This window comes from Stylophora pistillata, chromosome 12 (genome assembly GCF_964205215.1).
Source record: "Stylophora pistillata chromosome 12, jaStyPist1.2, whole genome shotgun sequence".
NCBI lineage: Eukaryota > Metazoa > Cnidaria > Anthozoa > Scleractinia > Pocilloporidae > Stylophora > Stylophora pistillata.
Window position 1 is genome coordinate 23,782,215 of NC_142530.1, and position 22,782 is coordinate 23,804,996.

Here is a 22,782-nt window from a genome sequence, read left to right on the forward strand (position 1 = left end):
GTAGATAGCGCTATTTATGCAATAGCGAAAATCAGACCTGAAAAAAATCAGGCGTTTACGGGATTCGAACCACTGACCTCTGCGATACTAGTGAAGCGCTCCACCAATTGAGCTAACAAGCGAACTGGGAGCAGGCCGTTAAGTTGATTCGTAATAAACCCGTGATGATATGAAAAATACGTATGATGATACGTATTTAATACCGCAGTTCAAAATATATGAACTTCATATATTCATTGTATCTGATTTATCATCACGGGTTTATTACGAATCAACTTAACGGCCTGCTCCCAGTTGGCTTGTTAGCTCAATTGGTAGAGCGCTTCACTATTATCGCAGAGGTCAGTGGTTCGAATCCCGTACACGCCTGATTTTTTCGGGTCTGATTTTCGCTTTTGCATAAATAGCGCTATCTACTGCGAAGGATCGTGCATCATACGTATTTAATACCGCAGTTCAAAATATATGAACTTCATATATCCATTGTATTTGATTTATCATCACGGGTTTATTACGAATCAACTTAACGGCCTGCTCCCAGTTGGCTTGTTAGCTCAATTGGTAGAGCGCTTCACTAGTATCGCAGAGGTCAGTGGTTCGAATTCCGTACAGGCCTGATTTTTTTCAGGTCTGATTTTCGCTATTGCATAAATAGCGCTATCTACTGCGAAGGATCGTGCATCATAAGTATTTAATACCGCAGTTCAAAATATATGAACTTCATATATTCATTGTATCTGATTATTATTATTATTATTATTATTATTATTATTATTATTATTATTATTTATTTTTGTTTAATTATCTCATAAGTGTAATTTTTTGTTTAATTATCTCATAAGTGAGTTTTTAACTTTTAACTTGGGATAGAGGGCCACTGGTTCGTCAGTTTTTAACTGTTATGTGTTACCCTCTGTAAATAACGTTGTTACTTACTTACTTTATCCAGGAATGTTTCTTCTACAATCGCATATTATGGGGAACGTATCACTCGTTTAGAGCCAATGATTTTCCTGAGGTTCGAGACAAGTCAAACAAATGTCACTTTCGGGTATCCGGGTATTTGCCATCTTGGAAGGGGTGATGATCACGTGCAATACATATGGGCTTGTTTTCCCAGAAAGCTACTGTCGGAAACCACTCAACAGATTCTGAGAATCTATCTTACTCGGAGGAGATCTTCCATCATTGTCCAGACGAAAAATCTCGTAAATCGTTGAAAGGTCGGTTTGGACTATTTGGTCAGTTTAAGATAAAGGTAAGTAGCAGCAACATGGCCAAGAATCCCGAGAGGAAAATATTTATAAGCGGCGAAACAGGTTGTTTGTCGATGTATATGTTGTGATGATGCAAAGCGACGCGATGTCAAATTAGACCAGCATTATACCATGCACTCAGAACTTGAGGTAGAGGAAATTAACTTGAAGATACAAACAGTTAAATACGTAACTATTCTGTTCCTTTTTGCTAGTCATTCCTATTTACCTGCATATTTTCAAGACAAAATGGAACACGATGAAGACGATTCGTTACCAAATTAATCTTATTCGACTATTATTTGGTCAAATGATTTAGAAGATAAGATAGATAGTTGTATGTGGCAAAACATTGCAAAGAAAAGTACGACTAGGTTCATTTGGCCAGTCTGTGCTGGAGATGACGGCTTCTACCGTGCAAAGGTTACGAATAAGCAGTAGGACCATTTTAAGACATATCAACGCCGTCCAGATCAATGCTTTGCAAGAGACGCAAACAGGACCGTTCCATTATTGGTGATGTTCTCTGGACTATTAACTGTGTTTCGCTGCGTTTTGCGACCTGTATCTTTTGTCTTTTTTATGAAATCAAAATGCGCATGAGGAATAGGTGGATTCACTGACGAATACAGATCAATAAGCAGATATAATGAATTATACATGTCCACCGCTATATTTCATTCGCAAACAACATTAGTAACCGACTAGAAGCATCTTCATTTATAATTAAAAATTAGGAAATCAACGTGCATTTTATCTGATAACCACTGAACTAACAGGTAAAATTTTTTACATAAAGACGAGCATTTCGCAATAGTTACCTTCAATAAGGTCGTAGTAGTAGCAAGTATGATAAATATTGTAGGAAATAGACAAATTTTTTGAGAGACATATTTCGGCTTGCTTATGCCGGGCGATTTTTCAGGTCGCTTAGCGAGTGACAAGCGGAAGTCCTGTGAAAATAGTTGTTTTTCCAACTCGCTTAAAGTCAAGCGAGTCGGCAAACTTCAGTGGAATTCTCATTGAAACAAGTAGTTAAGCGAGTTGGTAATTCCGTTCGCCCAATCAGGAGTCGTTTGAGGTTATTCATTTGGCAGGGCTGTCAAATCGGAAATACAAGACGCGTGGTATTTTTAGTCTCCCGTGTGAAGCGTTCAAATCATCATGTATAATCATAATAGAGCGAGTAATTTCTCTCTTTATGCAAGAAGCCTCGCACTATCAAGCGATGCAAGGTGAGTTTATTTCGAGTCCTTTAAACATTCCAGATGCAAATCATTCAGCTAACTCAACAAATCATACGCTTTAGGACATCTGGCCGCTTCGTGATTCCTCCTGTGAGCGATCACTTTGCCGATCCCGTTCCCGCACGTGGTCCATATATATTTCCAGTCTTCCAAAATCAACTGTGGCTTCCACAAGCAAGATTTTGCCGACCAGATTCGCTGACCGAATCGCAAATTACCCCATACCGCCATATTATTCAAATTAATTTTTTCGCGCGCGTGTTCTCAAATTACCAAAGTGAAATATAATCTTCCTCGTGAAAACACCTATGATTTTTAAGTCGCTTAACTTAGTCTGTGAAAATAACACCCTCAGGAATGTTAAGCGAGACAACCGGCGTCGTGAAAACACGCGGAATGAGTAACAGAACGTGAGTAATTAGATAATAGACAAGTAAATGAATAAAATATTTACAGTATGATGTAATACAAAAGTGGGTACTAATTACAACGTGACACCAAACATTAAAGGTGTGAACTAAAAGGCAAGAAAAGTGTAATAATGCTGTATTTAGCCAAGTATTTAAGTTCTCTTCTTGCTCTGCTTTTACCTAACAAGTATTCGGTCACAGAGTCATTCTCTTTTGTTGAAGAGCTCAGGAGTTTCGATCTTAACAAGTTTCTCATTTCCTTTGATTTTGAAAGTCTTTTGCCAATATTCCGTTCAATGAAACTATCGATATTGCCGTTGATCTTATTTTCAAGCATAGCCCTAAATTTTCATCAAAAAATCCGACCTTAAGAAACCGTTTTCATTCGCTACAGCTGAGACTCATTTTCTTTTTAAAGGAAAATTTTATGATCAAGTTGATGGGGTAGCGATGGGTTTTCCGTTAGCACCCATCTTAGCTAATCTTTTTCTTGGTTTCCACGAGGAAACATGGCTAAATAATTCTAACCATTAGACTCGCCTTCTACTTTATAGGCGTTATGTTGACGACACCTTCTGTGTCTTCCACAATGAACAGCACGCTATGTAATTTTTGATTACATTAATTCACGGCACCCAAACATAAAATTCACTTTCGAAAAAGAGAGTGATGGTAAACTCTCCTTTCTCGATATATTTATCGACAACTCTTCGAATGATTATGTTTTTTCAGTTTTTCATAAAAAACCTACACTGGTCTCCATACAAATTTCATTAGTTTTATTCCATCCTGCTACAAAATTGGCCTTATCCGAACTCTTATTGACCTTATCTGCAAAATCAACAACACCTCTTCCGGCCTTCAAAACGATCTTAACAAACTTTCCGACACTTTAAAACGTAATTCTTTTCCTTCGCATATTATTGAAAGAACTTTCAAGCGATATCTTGACGGTTCCTCCTCTCAAAATAGCGGGAACATTGATGACAATAATACACGTTACTTAAAACTCCCTTTTGTCGGCTCTTATTTTAAAATAGCGAACCTTAAACTCCAACAACTCACTAAGCGCTTTCGTAAATCGGACCTAAATGTCAAACTAGTTTTCACTTCTTTTAAAATTAAAAGATCAGTGTTCAGTGTTAAAGATCGTACTCCTGATGCCCTAAAATCCATGGTAGTTTATCAATTTTCTTGTGCGGGATGTAATTCCCGCCATATTGGCGGAACTAGTCGCCACTTCTCTACTAGGATAAAGGAGCGCACGGAAAGCGATAAAACTCGCATTATTTTAAGCATCTCAACACATCTTCTTGTAAGAACAAATACTCCCTTTCTTGCTTTAGTATTCTGGATTCTGCTAACAACTCAATTGATTTAAAACTCAAAGAAGCTTTTTATGTAAATAAGATCAAACCTGAACTTAACAAACAATTACAGCATTATAACACTTTTCTAGCGTTTTTGTTCACACCTTTGATGTTTGTTGTCACGTAATTAGTACCCGCTTTTGTATTACATCATACTGTACATATTTTATTCATCTACTTGTCTGTTATATAATTACTCACGTTCTGTTACTTATTGATTGGAAATGGCATAAGCATACCGAAACATGTCTCTCAAAAAAGTTGTCTATTTCTTACAATAGTTACCTTCAAACCAGAGCGATTTCCAGCAGGGAAAGGGTGGAATAAACTTTCACCGAAATTTCTGTGTCGCAATTAGGTTCGTGTACAGGTTTCCTTGTAGCCATGCAGTTCCTCTGAAAGTGACACAGGTCTTCGCTACGGACATAGTGTTTAACTTTACTGGTATTTTGCCGAGGCAATTTAACCATCATAATTAGTTCCCAAAAATGCCGAAGGCTAGCTAATCAAGCTCGTAGTACTTGTTTCGAAACAAGGCTGTTTAAAAGGCTTTGATTGGGCTGGTTGTCTCGAAACATCTCTGGTCAGTTGCTCATAGGCAAGAATTGTAGTTCTTACTACAGCAGATCTTTCTAGCATGTCACCAACAGAATTTCAAGATACCGAATTCTTACAATTTAATTTTTCAGGGAAGCCCGACCAGGTATAAGAGCATTTTAAGATGGGCTTGATTCTGACTAACCCTCACAGGCGATCTGCAATTGAAGAAATTGAAGAAATTGCACAAAAGGGAACCACAAATATTTGAACTTCGACCGATCACTCATGGTCTTAAAATAAGTGAGGAGAATTTGCTACCTTTCTATAATCAAGAAATGGATAGATATTCTAGTCTTCTCGGATAAGGACGATTAAACCGTAGGCCCCGTCTCCTGCCGGGTTAGGGGTAGGAGACGTTAACTTCCTACGCACGAGACTACTGTGTTGTGGATGTCCTCCCCTGGGGTGGGATGGGTGGGAATTGGCCCTGAAAAGCCCCCATGGGGCTTTTCAGGGCCAATTTAGTTACATACATACGTTAGTTGACCACTCCATCGGAGTGGTCAACTAACGTATGTATGTATGTATCAGAACTCGTTCTTTCGATCACTTACAACTGAGTTTGGCCCTCATAGCAACTGAGCTACAAGGCTGCATGTTGTGATCAATGCAAAGCAAATATCACTGAACTTTCCACCGAGGAATCGGCTTGCAAATAATAAAATATTCATTTCATAAGATGAAAATCTTTATTCTTTTCAGGTTATCAATATTATGTATGCAAACTGAACTTGGTAGATAATCGTATCTTTGAACGTAAAACTGGCGGAAAATGTCGTTTTTCTTAGCTTGTTGAAGTTTTAAGCCCTTTTACTATGGAGTTACCGTTTATTTCTTTTATTAAACTTATCATCGAGCTTCAAACCTATCGACTACTGAACGAAATCTGCATATCATTTCAGTTAACTTTGTCAGTCAGCTGTCCTCTATATAAGTTGTTTATCATTACTATGCCCGCTGGGTGAGAGTGCACAAGCTCTATAAGTATGAGCGTACCCCACAGTATTTCCTAATACGGTTAGACAGTTTGAAAATTTTGGTCTTAAAAAAAGCCGCAAACGATTTACGCGGAAACCACAAAAACACATCGCGTCTGTCTCCTCTGCACCCGGTGAATAAAAGGGTAAACAATGAAAAAAATCATTCGCTAGTTGACGAATCCTCGTGTGAGTTTTATTCTCGACTTCGGCGTTGATGCAAAGTTTACGAGCGCTTCATTTGACTGACAAATCGCGATCGCTTTGTACATCAATTGCAACGTTCAAACGTTAGGTTTTGAAAACAAGGATAAACTTCATAGGCATGGTCCTAGAACAAAAAGTGGAAATGGCACTTTTTGGTATGAAATAGGGTCAGGATTTAGTGAGAAGAACGGTGAATCCCTACCAAGAAGTCCGAAGTGTACCTTATCCCTCTAACTCGGGGAAAAGACATCACCGGAAGTTGCAGCTGAATTTTCCTAGAATCGTATATTTTTTTTTTATTTTATTTATTTTATTTATTTTTTAATCCTCGCATTTTAAGACAGGGTCATCATGTTTATCTAATTTTCCTCCGTGAGAGGCAATTATTGATGAAATGGCCGCTGTCTAACAGTTGAAAAACTTCTTTGGGGGCGTCTGAATAAAGATTGAAGACTAACGTAAGAAGGGCCTGAAACAAGTTTTTCCTATAGATAAAATTTGGTACCACAATTCCGGACTGTTGAAACATGTTTTTCCGATAGATATTAATTGGAAACATGTTTTTCCTATAGATGAAAATCTGGTGCCACAATTACGGAAATAGTTCGAGAAATATAACTGACGTGGCAAAATCCTAGAGATGACAAATGTATCTGATATATTAGTGCTGATTTTCACGTGATCGTCACGGTTTGTGAGCAAAGTTGAGATTATATGTTTTTTTTTTTTTGCATTCGCCGACAGTCAACACCGCTCAATCAGTGAGAAAGACAACAACTTCCCTAGGAGGGTTACGGACCACTAACATCTCGAAACCTTTATACAGCGCTTGTGATCACAGTGATCAGAGAATAACCACATTAAGGTACCGATGAAGAATTTATGTGTTAAAATAATTGTTGATATCGAGGTGGTAGGACGCCACTTAACGCCATGCGACGGTTTCTCGGAATTTGGGCTATGTTTTAAGAATGTACTGTAGCTAATACCGAACAGTTAAGCTGAAACAGCAACGTTTGAAAGAGTTAATGAGTAAGAGGTACCACGATAAACACAGTGATGCAGTGTGTTGCGTCTGCAGTTTGCGATCACTTTGTTTAAAAATACATGGAATGTTTCTGCATCAGTCACACCGCATGCAAATATGAAAGTCTCACAAGATAGTGTGGTTAACGTTCATATAATTACGAAAGGTAAAGAAAATGCTCTATCTCATGTTCTATTAAGGTAAAAATTAGTATATATTGAAAATTACGGTGGGTGACTTGTCAAAGCATTCTGGATTATTGTTGATTCTTCTTAAGGTGTACACGTTAAACATTGTTTTTTTTCTTTTATGTCAATTTGCCAAGTATAGTTTGCATATTTGCTTTTTATTTTTCTTGGAAAGATAGAAGCGACTGGAAAACTGCCTCTAAAAAAATTATCAAGAGTGTTGTAGAACTCCTAGAAAGCGTGCGCGTTAGCGAATCTTATTACGGGCCGGCGTGAGGTTTTAACACGTATACCGTACACAGAAGAAGTCTCTTGAACAACGTGCCGTGGTTTACGTCTGCGAAGAACTTTTACAGACGATTGACTCGCAGACCCAAGTAGTGAGAGAATCGTCTGTATTTCACTTCCACAAATTCTTAGGTTTTTTATGGAACTTTTGGGCGTCGCAGATAATAGTTCGCTTTGTTCCGTCGAACAGAATACGAAAGACCCAATACGTAGGAAGAAACGTGTTTAATTTGATAAAACAATTCAATCTGAAATACAAAGAAACCACTCGGCCTTAGAAGTGTTCTAAACAAACAGAAAAGTACCTCTAAAAACCTGGAAATTAACTGAAAACTTACTTCTTGACTGCCTCCGCACTTGTGGCAAATAACTGGTTAGCAATATTACAATAACTGGTCCGCTTGGTTGAAACTAAAGTGAACGATTGAACAACTAGATTACGCCTCTTTAATTAAAGGTTTTATGCGACAAACAGCCGCTGTGATAATTATTGCGATATATGCATTGAAACGGATCGCGCACACAACAGTAAACATAAATAGCGCGTTTGTTAAACTTGACTATTAATTATAATAAATTGAGTGCCCAGTGAAAAACAATTAGTAGTTTCTAACCTGAATTTGTTCGATTTTTAACAGATGTTAGCACGATGAAGCTGTTACAATTAAATTTCGACGTACTCTCCCTTGATGGCGGAAATGAAGTAAGTAATCTTGGCTTGCAATTATGATTTTCAGACTTAGGATTTATTGGTGGTTAGGCGTATGGTTTGGTTTGAAACAATATTATACAATTTTGAAGATAATAAAATTGAGCAACATGAGAATCACCAGCTAGGCCTTGTTAGATGAAACAGCGAATCTAAGTGAATATTAATGCTATGCGCAACCAAACTTATCTTCCAGGTAACCCCTTCCAGTTCCATACTGCAGTATATAAAGTTCTATCGTGCTTTTATATCTCCGAAAAATCCAAAAGTTCAAAATACGCCTAGATACATGGCTGTTGTCCCCCCCCCCCCCACCCCACCGTAAAGCAATGAAAATTTATGCAACTTCGGCAACTTCTTATGTCAACTTCGATGCAATCCCGCTTTAAATTTTATGTGCGAGTAGATGATCTCTTTATCTCTTCGAAAATAAAAATTTCTTGTCACGTTGTGACCTTTAAGTCTGGATAGTGATCCGTTGAAATAACGTACTTCGCGCCTTTTTCGCAGAGAAATAAAGGCCAACTTTAGTGACCTCTGAGGGGTCTGTCATATACATTTACAAATCATAATATACATCGAATTAAAGCTTTGTCCTTATATATCCGCCATAAGCGGCGTGTTCAGGTTGAAAAGAGTTTGGGCTATTTTGTCAAAAATGCCATACGAACCGTTGAGCAGCTGTCACAACCTATTTACAGGCCTTTAAAAACGTCTGCAACTGTCGGCGGACTCTCGATATTTATGGTCCGTGGCTCTTGAAAACTGATCCCGCTTCTCACGAAGAAAAAATAAGTTACTCCTGGATTCTACAGCTTTCTTCCATACCTAACGAAGGAAGAGACTAGAGCCGAATGTTGTTAACGATGTTTTGCTGAATTGCGTTTCACGAAGTCATACTGACAAACTTCAGTTAATTTTAAGAGAACGCGTTTCAACCATAGTAAGACAATCAATGAATCGCTTATAGCTCAAGCTGTTCGAGCAGGGTGATTTTTAGTCGGGTGCTGGGGTTTCTAACGAAACAAATGACGAAGGGCGTAGTTGCCGAGGGATTTCACGCCTTTTAAAGATAAATTTTAGACTCTCTGAAGATTCCTCCCACGTGGTTCATATTTGAGAAGTGTAGCAAACAATTTTAAAGTTGCACTAAGTTTTTACGGAGTAGTAAAGCTATTTAAGCGAATGGGGGTGAAATTTCTTCTAGTGATAGTGTCTTCCATAACTTAATATTTAGATCCTTATGGTCTTGATTTTCAGATGAGTAACCGAGTTTAAATTCAACGAGCATCACTCTGTATGTGAGTATGGTTAACGATAGTTATGAAAACGCCAGTTGGCGTTACCGAACACAATTTATTTAAAGTTATTTTTCAATCAGATTTAACTTTTGAGGTGCTCTTCTCTGTTGGGATGCCCCATTCTCCTTCCATTATTCTCATTTAGAACTAAACTTTTTTAGTGAATGAAATCTTTTCATGAGAATATTTAGAATGCAATCGGCAAACTTTTGTGAACGTTTGAAAAATGTAAAATTTGATACTCCAGGCTCCTGTGTTGTCTGGCTTAGAGAACGATCAAAACCTGGTCTGACCTATTCAAGCTTGAACTCGAGTTCAATTTAGAAGTTGATAATTTATTGCTGTGGGACTACCACCAACAACAGCTAATAAGAATACGAGCCTCGTTCAAAAGCGGCAAAATGTATTCATGCATTAAAAATATCTCGCTCAACAAGAACCAAGACCCCCTAGCAGCACGAATGAAAGCACTTACTTTCGAAATACACACAAATTAACATAGGAACGAAAACTACATTGACTCTACCAGGAATCTATTTTTTATATAACAGTAAAGCAATAATATCTGAATTAAAATCAAATAGCCTCCTTTATACAAGAAAACCCTTATAAATGAAAACCTGTCAAAACGATACATCGTATCGAAGAATTTGGCTTGGGGTTTGAACATTTGAGTCTATTTTCAAGATTTACAAGAAACGATGAAAGTAAGGAATTTTTCCAGTCATTGGCAAAAAAAATCTATGCATTACTTGAGTGTTTCTAAATATGAAAAACGATTAAAACCTGACTTACTTTCATGTGTTCGTATCATCAAAACTGAAATGATTTGTCATCCAGTTTACTTGAATTTTTTTCTGAATATACAAATATGTAGTAAATGGCTTGAACCCGGGGATAACATGTGAAAGTGTAGTGTGATCGTCCGGGTGAGTGTAGTCCTGAGAAGGACTGTTAACGGTGGTAGTGACTAACGTTTCGACAACCTGTGCGGAAGTGATCATCAGAGTCAAGTGAATAGTTGTCAGTATAATGTTCTTATTTCAGTTCGTGTAAAGCGATTGGTCAGTTTTGCCGTGATGCTATTGGCTACAAGACTCAAGTGGCGTAAGTCGGTCGTGATTGGTCTGTTTCGATCCGTCGGTAAAGTTAGGTCGTTCTGTTCTGTTCGGTTCGTTTGTATTGTTTATGTCGTGAATGAGTCGTTTGTATGGAGCCGGTAGTTGTTGACATCTGTTTAGAGGAGTCTGTTCTATAAGTTAGTAAACCAGCTTTCCAGAGTCAGTCGTTGAAAGTAGTCAATGCTGTAGGTTAGGCATTGCGTAGAGTCCCAGTCAGTATTGTGGTTCGTAAGTCGACGATCGATGTTCAGCAATATGTGTTACAGCCAATAACGTCACGGCAAAACTGACCAATCATTTTACACGAACTGAGATAAGAACATTCCACTGACAACAACTATTCACTTGACTCTAATTATGACTTCCACACAGGTTGTCGAAACGTCAGTCACTACCACCGACAACAGTCCTTCTCAGGAATACACTCACCCGGACGATCACTCTACACTTTCACATAAAAATACGCCTCAATACAGGTTTAATTATACAATTCTTTATAGTTAGAGATCTAAATTGGAAACTTGAAGTGAATTAAAAGGAAGGAAATGAAGAAATCAGCAGCTCTATCCCGGTCTGCATCTGCGACCAGAACTTTGTCAGATCCTTTGGAGTCCTCCATCGAAGCATTTGGCCAATACGAGAAGATAACTACACGACTTAGCCGATTACTAGACCAGTACACTGATGGATTTGCAGTGCTAAAGGAGCTTGTCCAAAACGCAGACGATGCTGGTGCCACTGAAGTGAGATTTCTGTACGACGAGAGAGCTAACAAGGATGCCTTGACCCGCTTGCTTGATGAAGGGATGAAAGAATGCCAGGGCCCGGCTCTCTGGGTCTACAATGACGCCGAATTTACAGAAAAGGACTTTGAAAACATTGAGAAATTAAGCGGAGCCACAAAAGAGCACCACACCGAGAAAATTGGAAAATTTGGACTTGGTTTCAATGCAGTCTACAATTTGACAGATGTGCCCATGTTTTTAAGTAAAAACTACTTTGTAGTTTTTGACCCTCACATGTCACACCTTGGAAGACATATAAAAAACCCCGCGAAGCCAGGTGTTAAAATTGACCTCAACAAGAACCCAGGGGTTCTAGGAGAATACTATAGAGGGCAGTTTAAGCCCTTTGATGGAATCTTTGGCTGTGACCTATGTCTAAGTAAGAGAGACAACTCATTTCGTGGAACGCTTTTCCGGTTTCCTTTGAGGACAAAAGAGCAAGCTCAAAGAAGCGAGATTAAGCAATTGTATTACAACGACTGTGAAATGCGAAAACTTTTGCAAATGTTCCTCGAAGGTGCCGAAAGTTTGCTTCTTTTTACACAAAATATCCTCAGCGTGGGAATTTACAATTTGCCGAGTGCTTCGCCTCCACATGCACCCCTTTTACTATTTCAGGTGACCAAATCACTTTCGTCGGTTGGTATACGGAGGGAACTGTCATCTTATGTCACGCTACCCACCACTGCAGAGAAGCTGAGCAAAGAGGAGAAAAGACTTCTCCAAGAAAGTAACTTTCTTCAAGTAGCCTCAAGATTTATGGAGGACTTAAAAAATGGTGAAGATGTCATTGGTAATTCTCCACGTTCGTCAGTATCCATAGAGATCGACCGTAGACTCACCAAGAAAGGCTTAGACTTTTTCGGTGGCGGCTTCCGTTGTGAACACGAGAAAACGACATGGCTAGTTGTCTCATCGATGGGCAAGGGTGAGGCTATGAGGTTCGTTATGGATCATAATGATGCTACCCTTGTTCCGTCGGCAGGAGTAGCTGTTCAACTGATTTCAAGAGGTTTTAACACGTATATACCTTTGCCTGTCGTCAGAAATGTTGATGGCGTAGATGTAAATGGCTCTGTTTTCTGCTACCTTCCCCTTCCAATTCACAGTGGTTTGCCAGTGCACATAAATGGGGCATTTGCTGTAGCTGCTGACAGGCGAAATTTACAAAGGAAAGTCGAGGATGACAAATCGTGTGATGGAGTGAACTGGAACAAAGTACTTATGAAAGACTCGGTTTGCTCCGCCTATTTAACTCTTCTTGAAGACCTCAAGTCACTTGTTATCCCTGGAGACTCTTATCAGTTCCATTTGCTGTGGCCGAGGAGTTCGACCGTGCAACACAACTGTAAGTCCCTCATGAAGTCCTTCTACAAAAATGTTGCGAATGGGGGTTTTGACCTTTTTCCTGACGGACCTCAGTGGGTGAACATTGAAGAGATCGTTTTCCTTGATCCAAAATTTCGCGAAGCATCTGAAACTGGACAAGCTGCGTTTGAAGTTCTTCAAATCCATCACAGAGGGGGTCGAAATAAAGTGGTCGTTGATCTACCGTCTGATATTTTGGTGTCTTTCGAAGAGAGCAATCGGGAGAGAACAATGAACAGTCGAAAATACAGCGAAGGCGCTTTTTATCGCACGTGCTTCTTTCCAAACATGTCGAGAATTCCGGTTAAACATAGAGACCTACTGATGCTTCATGCGTTAGACAATGGTGGTCGTGATTTTGAACCACTGATAAAGGCACATGCTTGTATTCCGGTGTCAACATCTGGCAAGACCCTCAAGTGCCCAAGCCAACTTGTAAACCCCAGAAAGGAGGTAGCTGCCTTGTTCTCCCCTGACGAAGGAAAATTTCCTTTTGGCAATGAAGAATCATACCTCAGCCCTCAAAGACTGACCAAACTTGAAGGTCTGGGAATGCTTTCGGATGATCTTCCATGGAGCGAAGTAGCAGAGAGAGCTGAGAGTATCCAATGCTTAAACATAGCTGACTCTGATGCAGCATTAGAGCGTACTAAGGAGTTATTGAGGTTCATGGAGAAGAAGATAAGAAGGGAAAAAAGGGAGAAGAAAATGATGTCGTGCTCAAAAAAACCAGAGTACTCACTTCCACCTGCTATCTGTCAGCGTCTTTTGCAAGCTAAATTTCTTCCAATTCTCAATAAGCCAAAACATTTCCCGCTTCCCTGGAAAGGAGATGCTTTCCAAAGGAAGCAACAAGTGTTGCTTTCACCAAAAGAGGTGTTCCTGCAAGATAAAAAGTACCTTGTGTGTTGCAGTGAGCCATTGGTTGGTATTAGCCTTCCGAGAAGTGTTGAAAAATGTTTGAAGCTAAACACAAAGGATGCCTCCTTAAGCCATGTGACTCAGCAAATCCAATGTGCAATGTCCACAAATGTGAGTTCGCTAGATGCTAACCAGTATCAAGAAGTAACTCGTATTTGCCACGAGGCTTATAAATGTCTTAACCTAACGGCTAGGTTCAATGGTGATGAATGCTTGAAATTGCTACGCGGAAAGAATTTCATTCTGGTCGAGAGGAGATTTCTCTCTGCAAGGGAAGTAGCCTTTGAATTAACGGCTGATTGTGCACCATATCTTTACAAACTACCGAAGCAACTTGCCGATGCATTCCCTGCGGTAATGAAAGCAGCAGGGGTAAAGGAAGTATTTGATGAAAAGGATTACATATCAAGCCTACAGCAAATAAAGAGTCAGTTTGGGGAGACTAATCTAGATGAACCAACCATTCAAGTTTCGGTGAACCTGGCACTCCAATTAAGCAAGTTAATGGGCCTTTCTGAAATTGGTCCGTCGAAGGCACAAAAAGAGTGGGGAACTGTTTTCCTTCCAGATTCAAAAGGGGTGATGAGAGCAGCGTCAGACCTTTGCATTAGAAATTGCCCCTGGATTGGAGATGAAGTAGAGGTGCACTATGTGAACGATAGAATACCTTGGCCATCCTGTCAACAGCTTGGAGTTAAAACACGTCGAGAGGAAGCTTTGCGATCTCACACAATAGGGCTCCCTTGTGGTCAAACTGAGAAACTTGCAAATCGTCTTCGTCGTATTCTGACGGAGTATCCCTGCGAAAAAGAAATTTTAAAAGAACTTGTTCAAAATGCAGATGACGCACAGGCAACTGAAATTTGCTTCATCAAAGACCCCAGGTACCACCCTAAGGAAAGGATCTTCGAAGACAGTTGGCAACCACTTCAAGGTCCTGCGTTGTGTGTCTACAACAACAAGCCCTTTACAAACGCCGACATAAAAGGAATACAGAACCTTGGCGAAGGAAGCAAGGGGAGCGATCCTTGTAAAACTGGCGAGTATGGGGTGGGCTTCAACGCTGTTTACCACTTGACTGATGCGCCCTCATTTATTTCAAAAGGAGGAGATGTTGGAGATGTTTTGTTAATATTCGATCCAGACTGCAGATATGCACCTGGTGCGAGTCCTGAAAAACCTGGAAGGATGTTCAAAGTCAGCGAAAAACTCCAGAAGGATTTCCCAGATGTTTTCCGCTGTTATCTTGGAGAAATAGAACGTTTTTCAGGAGATAACGCAACCATTTTCAGGTTTCCTCTACGAAGTGAAGAAATGGCGAGGGACTCCAAAATCTCGTCAAGTGCGGTACCCCTGAAAAAACTGGACAGAATGATGGATGAGCTGAAGAGAGAATTATTTGAAGTTCTCCTTTTCGTTGATAACGTCAAGAAAATAACTCTTTGTGAGGTCGGGAATAAAAGCGGAAAGTTGGTAAACGATTACACAGTGGAAGTTACCTTAACAGAGGAGGACGAAGAAAAGAGAAAAAAGTTTTCCGCGGTCATCAAAGAGCTTGGAAACCTCATTAAGCAAGGAGAAATTCTCCCAACTGATAGTCCTGTTGTTAAAGTTTCCTACATGCTGAAAATTATGGATAACCATGGAAACGAAGAAAAGTGGCTAATTGTTCAACAGATTGGTTTTCAGGGGAATGTCAAAAGCTCTATTGTTGATGCATTTGAGAAACAGAAACTCGGGATGCTTCCTCGTGGTGGCGTTGCATGCCTTTTGGAAAACAACTACAATAAATACCCGGAGTTTCCTGCGCAAAGAAGAAAAAAAGCTTTCTGCTTTTTGCCCCTTCCCCTTGAAACAAATCTTCCTGTTCACATCAATGGCCATTTTGCGTTAGACCACGAGTCAAGAAGAAACCTGTGGAGAGACGAAGCTGGCCATGTTGGATACCGGAGTGACTGGAACAATGCCATATTGGAAGATGTAGTGGCCTCCTGTTACGTTGACATGCTGGTTGAGGTGCAGAGGTTTCTGGGGTTTGGTCTAAAACCCTCCAATGAGAATAAGGTTTGGCGAAACATAGGTATTTTGGAGGGCCTTTTCCCACGGAAACCTGCGACAGATCAGTACTGGGAGACATTGGTTAATTCTGTTTATCAAGAAATCAATGAAAAGGAGTTAACTATTCTGCCAGTTGTTCGACGCTCCGCTCAAAGGGATAAATCCCTCGTCGATGTCACGTGGCTCCCGCCAACTGGTATGGGGAAACAAAAGGCGTTCTTCAACAATCTTGCAGTAGCTGGTCCCTTTGCGAAGTCACCTGAGAAGGATAAGGAAGAAGCCAGAAAGAAACGAAGACATAAATTTGAAGGAATATTGCTGAAAAGTGGTTTCAACCTTGTCGCCTTTTCCTTGGAAGTTTACGAATCATTTCAGCGATCTGGTGTTGCTACGCCCTGCGTCTCTGCTGGTGATCTGATCGACTTCTACGGAACGTTTGGTTCTGACGATCCCTTATGCACCATTGGACCCATTCCTTGTGAAGTAAGTAAAACAGTGTTTGAAAATGATGGTGGAGTGTCACTCGTACTAACGTTCTGTAAAGAGGCTGATAATTTTCTCGACAAGCTTCCAGGCCTCCCACTTCTACTTACGCAAGACGACTATCTTCGAACATTTTCAAAAGTATGCCCTAAAATTGTATCCCGATTTGCAGACCTTCTTCCCGGCTCTTCCCAAATTTTCCTTCACGGACAGGCGTACATAGGAATAATTTCCTCCGCTGACACATTAAAGTCGCCCGTCTTAAAGCCATTGGATGCTGATACGTTTGCCGCCAATTTGGCTGAAACATTACCACGGGAAATTTATGGAAATGACGAGTATGTTCAGTGGTCTCCAGCTCAGAAAAAATTACCAGACCAACGATGGATATGTAGGGTTTGGGAATTCCTGTATGATATTACAAGAGATGTTTTAAAAGACGAAGAAATTGATGGTGAAGACAAAGTTCGTCAGGTAAAAGCTATCATTCGCCCCCTCCTTGACTGGAGTATTCTTCCCGTCACTCAAACACGAAGCTTTCGAACCCCTCGTCAAGATGATCACTTTCTTGTGCCCTTGAGGTGGGCACAGGGAGCTATTAACATGGCAAACGTCGATGCGGCAAGTGCGAAACTCGTAAAAGTTTTGCGTAAACTTGGTATCCCTGAACTTAACCAGAATGCTATTTCACGCACCATTTCGGCAACCATTATGTATTCATCCTCGACCTCACTAGTTGTAGCTCTTTTGCTGGTATCTTCTCTGAAGGACCCCTCGTCACTCCTTGAATCACTTAGACAAAAATTGATTTTAAATCAAAAAGAAATAAGAGGAAGATTAGAGAAATCCCATTGTGTGGAGATCTTGGAGTATTTTTGTAGAAGTGTAACCTGCCTTCGAGAAACTGACAAAAGCAACCTCCGGAAGCTTCCCTTTTTCCTTGCAACTAACGGTGGCTTCATTTCACTCGACAAGGTCAAGGTGTCTGCCTTACCAGCTGGGGTACCGCAAAATGGAATTGATGTTCTGGAGCGTGAATTGGGGATGGTATTTGTGAAATCATGGAAAAATGTCTCCGATTTGTTTACATTCTTGGAACTTAAGTGCATCTCTGCCATCGACGTGTACTGTGACTCGATTTTGCAAGGTTTTCATATTGTAAGTGAGGAGGCAAGACAAGTTCATCTTGAATATATTCGTGACACCATTTTGGCAGATTCCACTGTTGATGATGAAGAGAAAGAAAGGTTACTCGACATCTTGAAACATACACCTCTGATTCCCTCAGAAAATGGTACCTTGAAGACGGCATCATGTATGTACGATCCCAATAACGATGTTTTCAAGGCCATGCTTTCATGCGATTTCCCACCAGAACCGTTTGACTCTCCCGAATGGATTTCGTTTTTGAAACAAGTAGGCTTGGTTTCTGAGGTATCTTCCTTTGATTTTAAGAGATTTGCAAAGGAAGTGGAGTGCGAAGCACTTACAGCACAAACGGAGAAAACTGGCGAGAAGTCTAGAATTCTGGTTGACCATCTCATGTCTCGACCTGATGTAGTCGGGGAGGGCTTATTGAAAGCAATCTGCGATATCGCCTTTATCGCAGCCGATCCCGTCGCTGAGCCATTGCAAATGTTATGTCCAGCTTTTAATCAAAAGAAAGGAGATCAAACTCCTTACATTCCGTTCAAAGGAGCAGTTTTTGCTGAATATGAAGAAATCGTTTGGACCCAAGCCCGCTTGCTTCCAAGCTGGGCGAATCCAGAGTACCGTCGGTATGAATTTGGTTTACCCCCGCTCGCCTCTGTCGGCAAGTACTGTGATGCTTTTCTTTCGCAACTTCAAATAATTAAGGAGCCACTGATAGATATGGTTGTTCGACACTGCGAAGTCTTATGTCGTCATCTGGAAAACCCCCACAAATGCAAGTTTGACTTACATGAACATAATCTCCAGATTACGAACATCATGGAAGAAATCTACAAGTTTTTACAAGGTAATAAAAACGTAAGGGATGCAATCGTCCTTGAAGTTACACCCTGCATATTGGTTGAGAATGGTACGAAGTTCGTTAGGCCAAGTGAAGCGGTTGTCGAACTTCAGGCGAGAGAAGAAATTAAGCCTTTTCTTTATAGAATTCCTCCTGAGCTTGGCAAATTCCGAAAATTGTTTCAAGCCCTGGGATGTTACGAGTTTGTTACATGTACCCACTACGCTGTGGTATTGGAAAAGTTGCGAAAGAAATGTTGTGGCGCCAAACTGCATCCTAATGAGCTGAAAGTGTGCTGCAAGGCAGTAAAGGGATTGTTTAAAACGCTACAGGAGAAGGCCGACGAAGCTTCCACATTGTCCACATTGTCCACATTGTACCTACCAGCAATGCCCTCAGGAATCCGCTGCTTGGAAAGCAATTTAAATAAAATTTCTGTCACTTTACAGAAGTCTTCCGAGTTAGTATTTAGTGATAAACCTGACTACGAGGATCGAATCAAAGAGCTCCACCAGCATTTTGTACTTGATCTCAAGCTTATGGAAGTTAAATTAACACTAACCATGACCAACTTTAAAGAGTTGATGATGAAACTTCCTCCACATTTACAACCAAAGATGCTCTCAGTTGTGGTGAGTGAAAAGCTCACTGATGGTGACTTAGTTCAGAGCTTAATTTTCGACTCATTGATGCTGCGACTTTGCACCCCACAGTTTCGTCAGGGAATTGCCAGAATTATTAAGCACGACAACTCTCAAAAGCCAGATTTCGATGAAGAGGTTATCGCTGATATCGAAGAAAGTCTCAAAAGAATTCAGTTGTGCGCCGTGGATGGTCTTAAAACGGCCCTTTTCCTAGATGACGACTTAATCCCGGGAAGTGAAAAAGAGATGAAGTCATTCCAAGAAAAATCTGAGATTTCCGGTGAGGAGAAATGCATGGTTTACGTTAACGTGGTAAATGTGACTAATGATATCGAGTTGGCCAGGTCTTTGGTTTCGGGCGTTGTTATAGACATGTATGGTGACCTTCTTGGAAAGAGCGCCTTTTTAATCCCCAGTATGTTGCAATGCGCTCTTGGTGACATCTGGTCCCTACTTGATAAATCGGGCATTCGACAAGACGACACCTGCAGTGTAGATGGAATGGATATCTTTCCTGACCCGGGAAGTTTCATTCCAATTGTGGACCATCATCTACTGAATGATGCCTTTAGCGACTTTGAACCCGGGGAATATGTTGGTTATCAGCTTCACGACCCGAGTCTTCAGCTAGACAAAGGCGTTGCTACGTTCATCTACGCTGTGATTATCGAAGAGGTTTTGGCTAAGGATGTTATCTGTGACGAAGACTGGTTTCTGCGTCTCGTTACAAAGGTGTACTCAGTCAACATTGGACATGAACACGAGCCAGTGAAGGTGACTGCTGCCAAATTGTACAAATTTTGTCGTTTTGAAGAAATATCTAATGCGCGACGCAGAAATAGGGAAGATCGAGAAGAGGTCCTCCTTCAAATCTCGACCACTTTGGAAAAAGCATGGGAATGTGATTTACTAGAAGGTGAAAGAAAACAAATTCTCAAGCGAATTATTCTTCAGTGGCGTCCGGAGAAGAATGTAGGCGATGAAGAGTTCTGCTTTGAAGTTTCTAAGCATATAAGGGATGAAATGTTGCGTCTTGGTGGATCGTACGAGGAATTTATCGACGCCTGTGTGGAGGTGGCTAAGGAACACAGATCACATCGAGTGGTATACCAAGAAAAAGTTTTACAGCTGTATACATCCCAAGGGCACTCATCAAATCGCAAGCCATGGATAAATGTCCCTCCCAGTTTTTCAAAGAGCAATCCTCAACTTGGAGAAGCAAAGCGTTGGTACAAGCAAGCTGAAGCTGACCTGGTGGCTGGAGAAAATGAAATTGACTCTGACCAACCCTCCTATGAGTGGGCCTGCTTTAAATGTCATCAGGTAAAACTATGGTGGCTCAGTAAAATTGTAAGAACCTAAAAATATACGTAGATATTTAGGAAAACGAAAAGAAAATAATTAAGTCGTTCAAGACGCAAATATCAAAAGAGGTATGCCTTTTTTAGCAAATTTGTTTTTGCTTCCTAATTTTGGTGGCCCCAAAATCACCCTGTGAGGTGGAAAAGGATTTATTTGAGTAAGTGTGATTTGGTTAAGAACTTTTTCCAATGGCATTGGTAGAGCCTAAGGCTTGATGCCTGAGCATTTGACAACTGCGGGTCTTCGCCATTCTCTTGCGCGTTAAAGCGTTTTGTTTTTCTTCGGTGACATATTGACATGACATGTCAACCACTGAAGCTGGTAAAATCATTTATTTACCATAGGCGGCAGAAAAGGCATTGAAGGCGGCTAAGTATACATTACATGCTGAGAAGACAAATGATCACAACCTTATTAGGAATTGTGACGGCTTAAATGACGCTGAGATAGCCAACTTCGCAAGCCAGTTAGAGAATCTTGTTGGTAGCTCTGCACGAATGCGTTATCCAGATTGTATTTGGCCTCCCCAAATCCCCAACGAAGTTTATTCGTCCCGGGAAGCTCAGAGAGCGTTGCAACTCGCCACAGAAATTGTCACACGAGTAAAAACCAAGATACAAGATATTTAAGGTGCGTACGAGATAAAGGGAGATATTAGTGTTTTTTAGGTAAACAAGCATTCTACACAATTGATCTGTCGCATATAAATGAATTCGTGAAGAACTATTCATAAATTGGGTGCAGAGGAATTCTGTAGTTTGCTATGCGATAAAGATCGGAGTGACATTAAGAAGAGAGTTATTAAGTCTGAGAGTCTAGAGAGAACATGCATCTCATAAAAGATGACGGACTACTTGCTAGATATCGATATGAATGATCAATTGAGGAGGACTTCAGAGGGGATAACGGCCCAATTCCCTTCTTGGGATCGTAGGATCATTTGTTTTTAATACAGAGTAACGCCTTCTTCAATTTAACCTCCGTGAAAATATGTCACAAAAAATCGTGAGAAAAAATAGGAAGAAAGAAAACAAACAAACTAAACAAGAAAGCAAAAATACCTGATGCTCTGATTAAAACAGATTGTATTAAACATTATTGAGCGAATTTTAAGCAGTGTCTTCGCATATTTACCTGTTTTACTGAAGTTCACTAATTTGCTGAATTTTACAGGGGTAAGACGAAATCTTTGGTGCGAGGAAGAAGACTCAAAGGAGAGTGTCCTGTTGTATCAATCAGTTATTCGTAGATGTTAAATCTAACGTGTATTTTAAAATAACAGTAATTAGGAACAATCAGTATTATTTCATAGTGAAGCAAAGTAATAATTTTTTTATTGGACGTTGATTCGGTAAACGTTATTAATTGTAGCTTTCCAGGTATTGAAAGAATCATGATTTAGAAGGTCAAAGAATAAGATAATTTTTGTTTTTTTTCCTGATGTATCATGTAGCCAAGTGCTATGTTGTCATTGCAACCATGTTGTTAGTTGCAAGTAAAACTTGAGATAATTGAGATTGGGAAGTCTCACTTAAGAAAAGAAGTACGAATAAGCAGTTTAGATAAAGCGTATTTGCAACAGTATAGGTTTTCATTTATTTCGATACTAAGCTAGAGGGCGTTATTCATTTTTCCTTCCATTACCCATAAAAAACGAAACAGTTATTGGGCAAGAGTTAGTTTCCAGTCATGTATTGTTTACCAAGGAGAAAAACCGTTCTTGAGAAGGCTCATGACAAGTTTTTCCTCTGTTGTTTTGCTTGTTAAATCACGGTATAGTCAGTGATTATGTAGAATAGAAATGGCTTTTAGCAGCACGGCTGAAGTATTGTTAATTCAAAGCAAAGAAAACTTGAGTTATTATAAATGTACTTAATTCATATAAGTTTATTAATAATAATATTATTGCGGTTTTTGGCAGTTTTGTTTTAAGTAGTTGGTTGGTTTGTTATGTCGGGAAACAGTGCGCGCATCATTCAGGACTTCACATGGTTTCTTCAATTGGTCCCTCTTCTACAGCAACTTCTCAAAAATCAGTGCACAGGGTTTTTCGTAGTTTATCATTTTCCTACCTAAACGATTGCCGTAATCATTACAATTGTCTAGTTCAGCAACGTTTTGAGCTATTATGTGATGTATGTATTTTTCTTTCATTGAGAACTCTAATTATGTAAAGCCAGGTAAAGCTTGAAACGCATACCCTTAGGACTTTCAGTGATCAGCTAGTTTCATCTAATAAGTAAAAACAGCCATCATTTAAGTCTTACAGACGTTATATGACTAATCATCACAAAATAAAAATTGCAGCATTGTATATCAACATTCTGTAACGAAAGGATTCGTTTTCTCATGAATTCAAACTAATTTTTCTAAATTGAAAAAATGCGCGAATATAACCCAATTTTGGCTTTGTATAAACACAACGTTGTCGTCCGCCTATAGTGCGTTTCACGTTGTTCTCTTTGGG

At 39.9% G+C, this 22,782-nt stretch overlaps 1 protein-coding gene across 2 annotated transcripts; it reads left to right on the forward strand.

Moving 5' to 3' along the window:
* Positions 1-853: 853 nt before the first annotated feature.
* Positions 854-22,635, forward strand: LOC111326345 (sacsin). Of its 2 annotated transcripts, XM_088740416.1 has the most exons (7): positions 854-1,258; positions 6,812-6,932; positions 8,209-8,273; positions 9,540-9,580; positions 11,202-20,276; positions 20,660-20,945; positions 21,489-22,635. In XM_088740416.1, exons 5-6 carry the CDS (start codon positions 11,247-11,249, stop codon positions 20,942-20,944), a joined length of 9,315 nt encoding a protein of 3,104 aa, XP_088596542.1. In that variant the 5' UTR covers positions 854-1,258; positions 6,812-6,932; positions 8,209-8,273; positions 9,540-9,580; positions 11,202-11,246; the 3' UTR covers position 20,945; positions 21,489-22,635. The 2 variants fall into 2 exon arrangements, with proteins under 2 accessions (XP_088596542.1, XP_088596543.1); XM_088740417.1 differs by lacking the exon at positions 6,812-6,932.
* The last annotated feature ends 147 nt before the right edge of the window (positions 22,636-22,782 follow it).

Coding starts and splice junctions, on each gene's coding strand:
- LOC111326345 (XM_088740416.1), top strand. CDS start 11,247: ATGAAGAAATCAGCAGCTCTATCCCGGTCTGCATCTGCGACCAGAACT. Junction 20,277..20,659: donor CCTGCTTTAAATGTCATCAG/GTAAAACTATGG, acceptor TATTTACCATAG/GCGGCAGAAAAGGCATTGAA.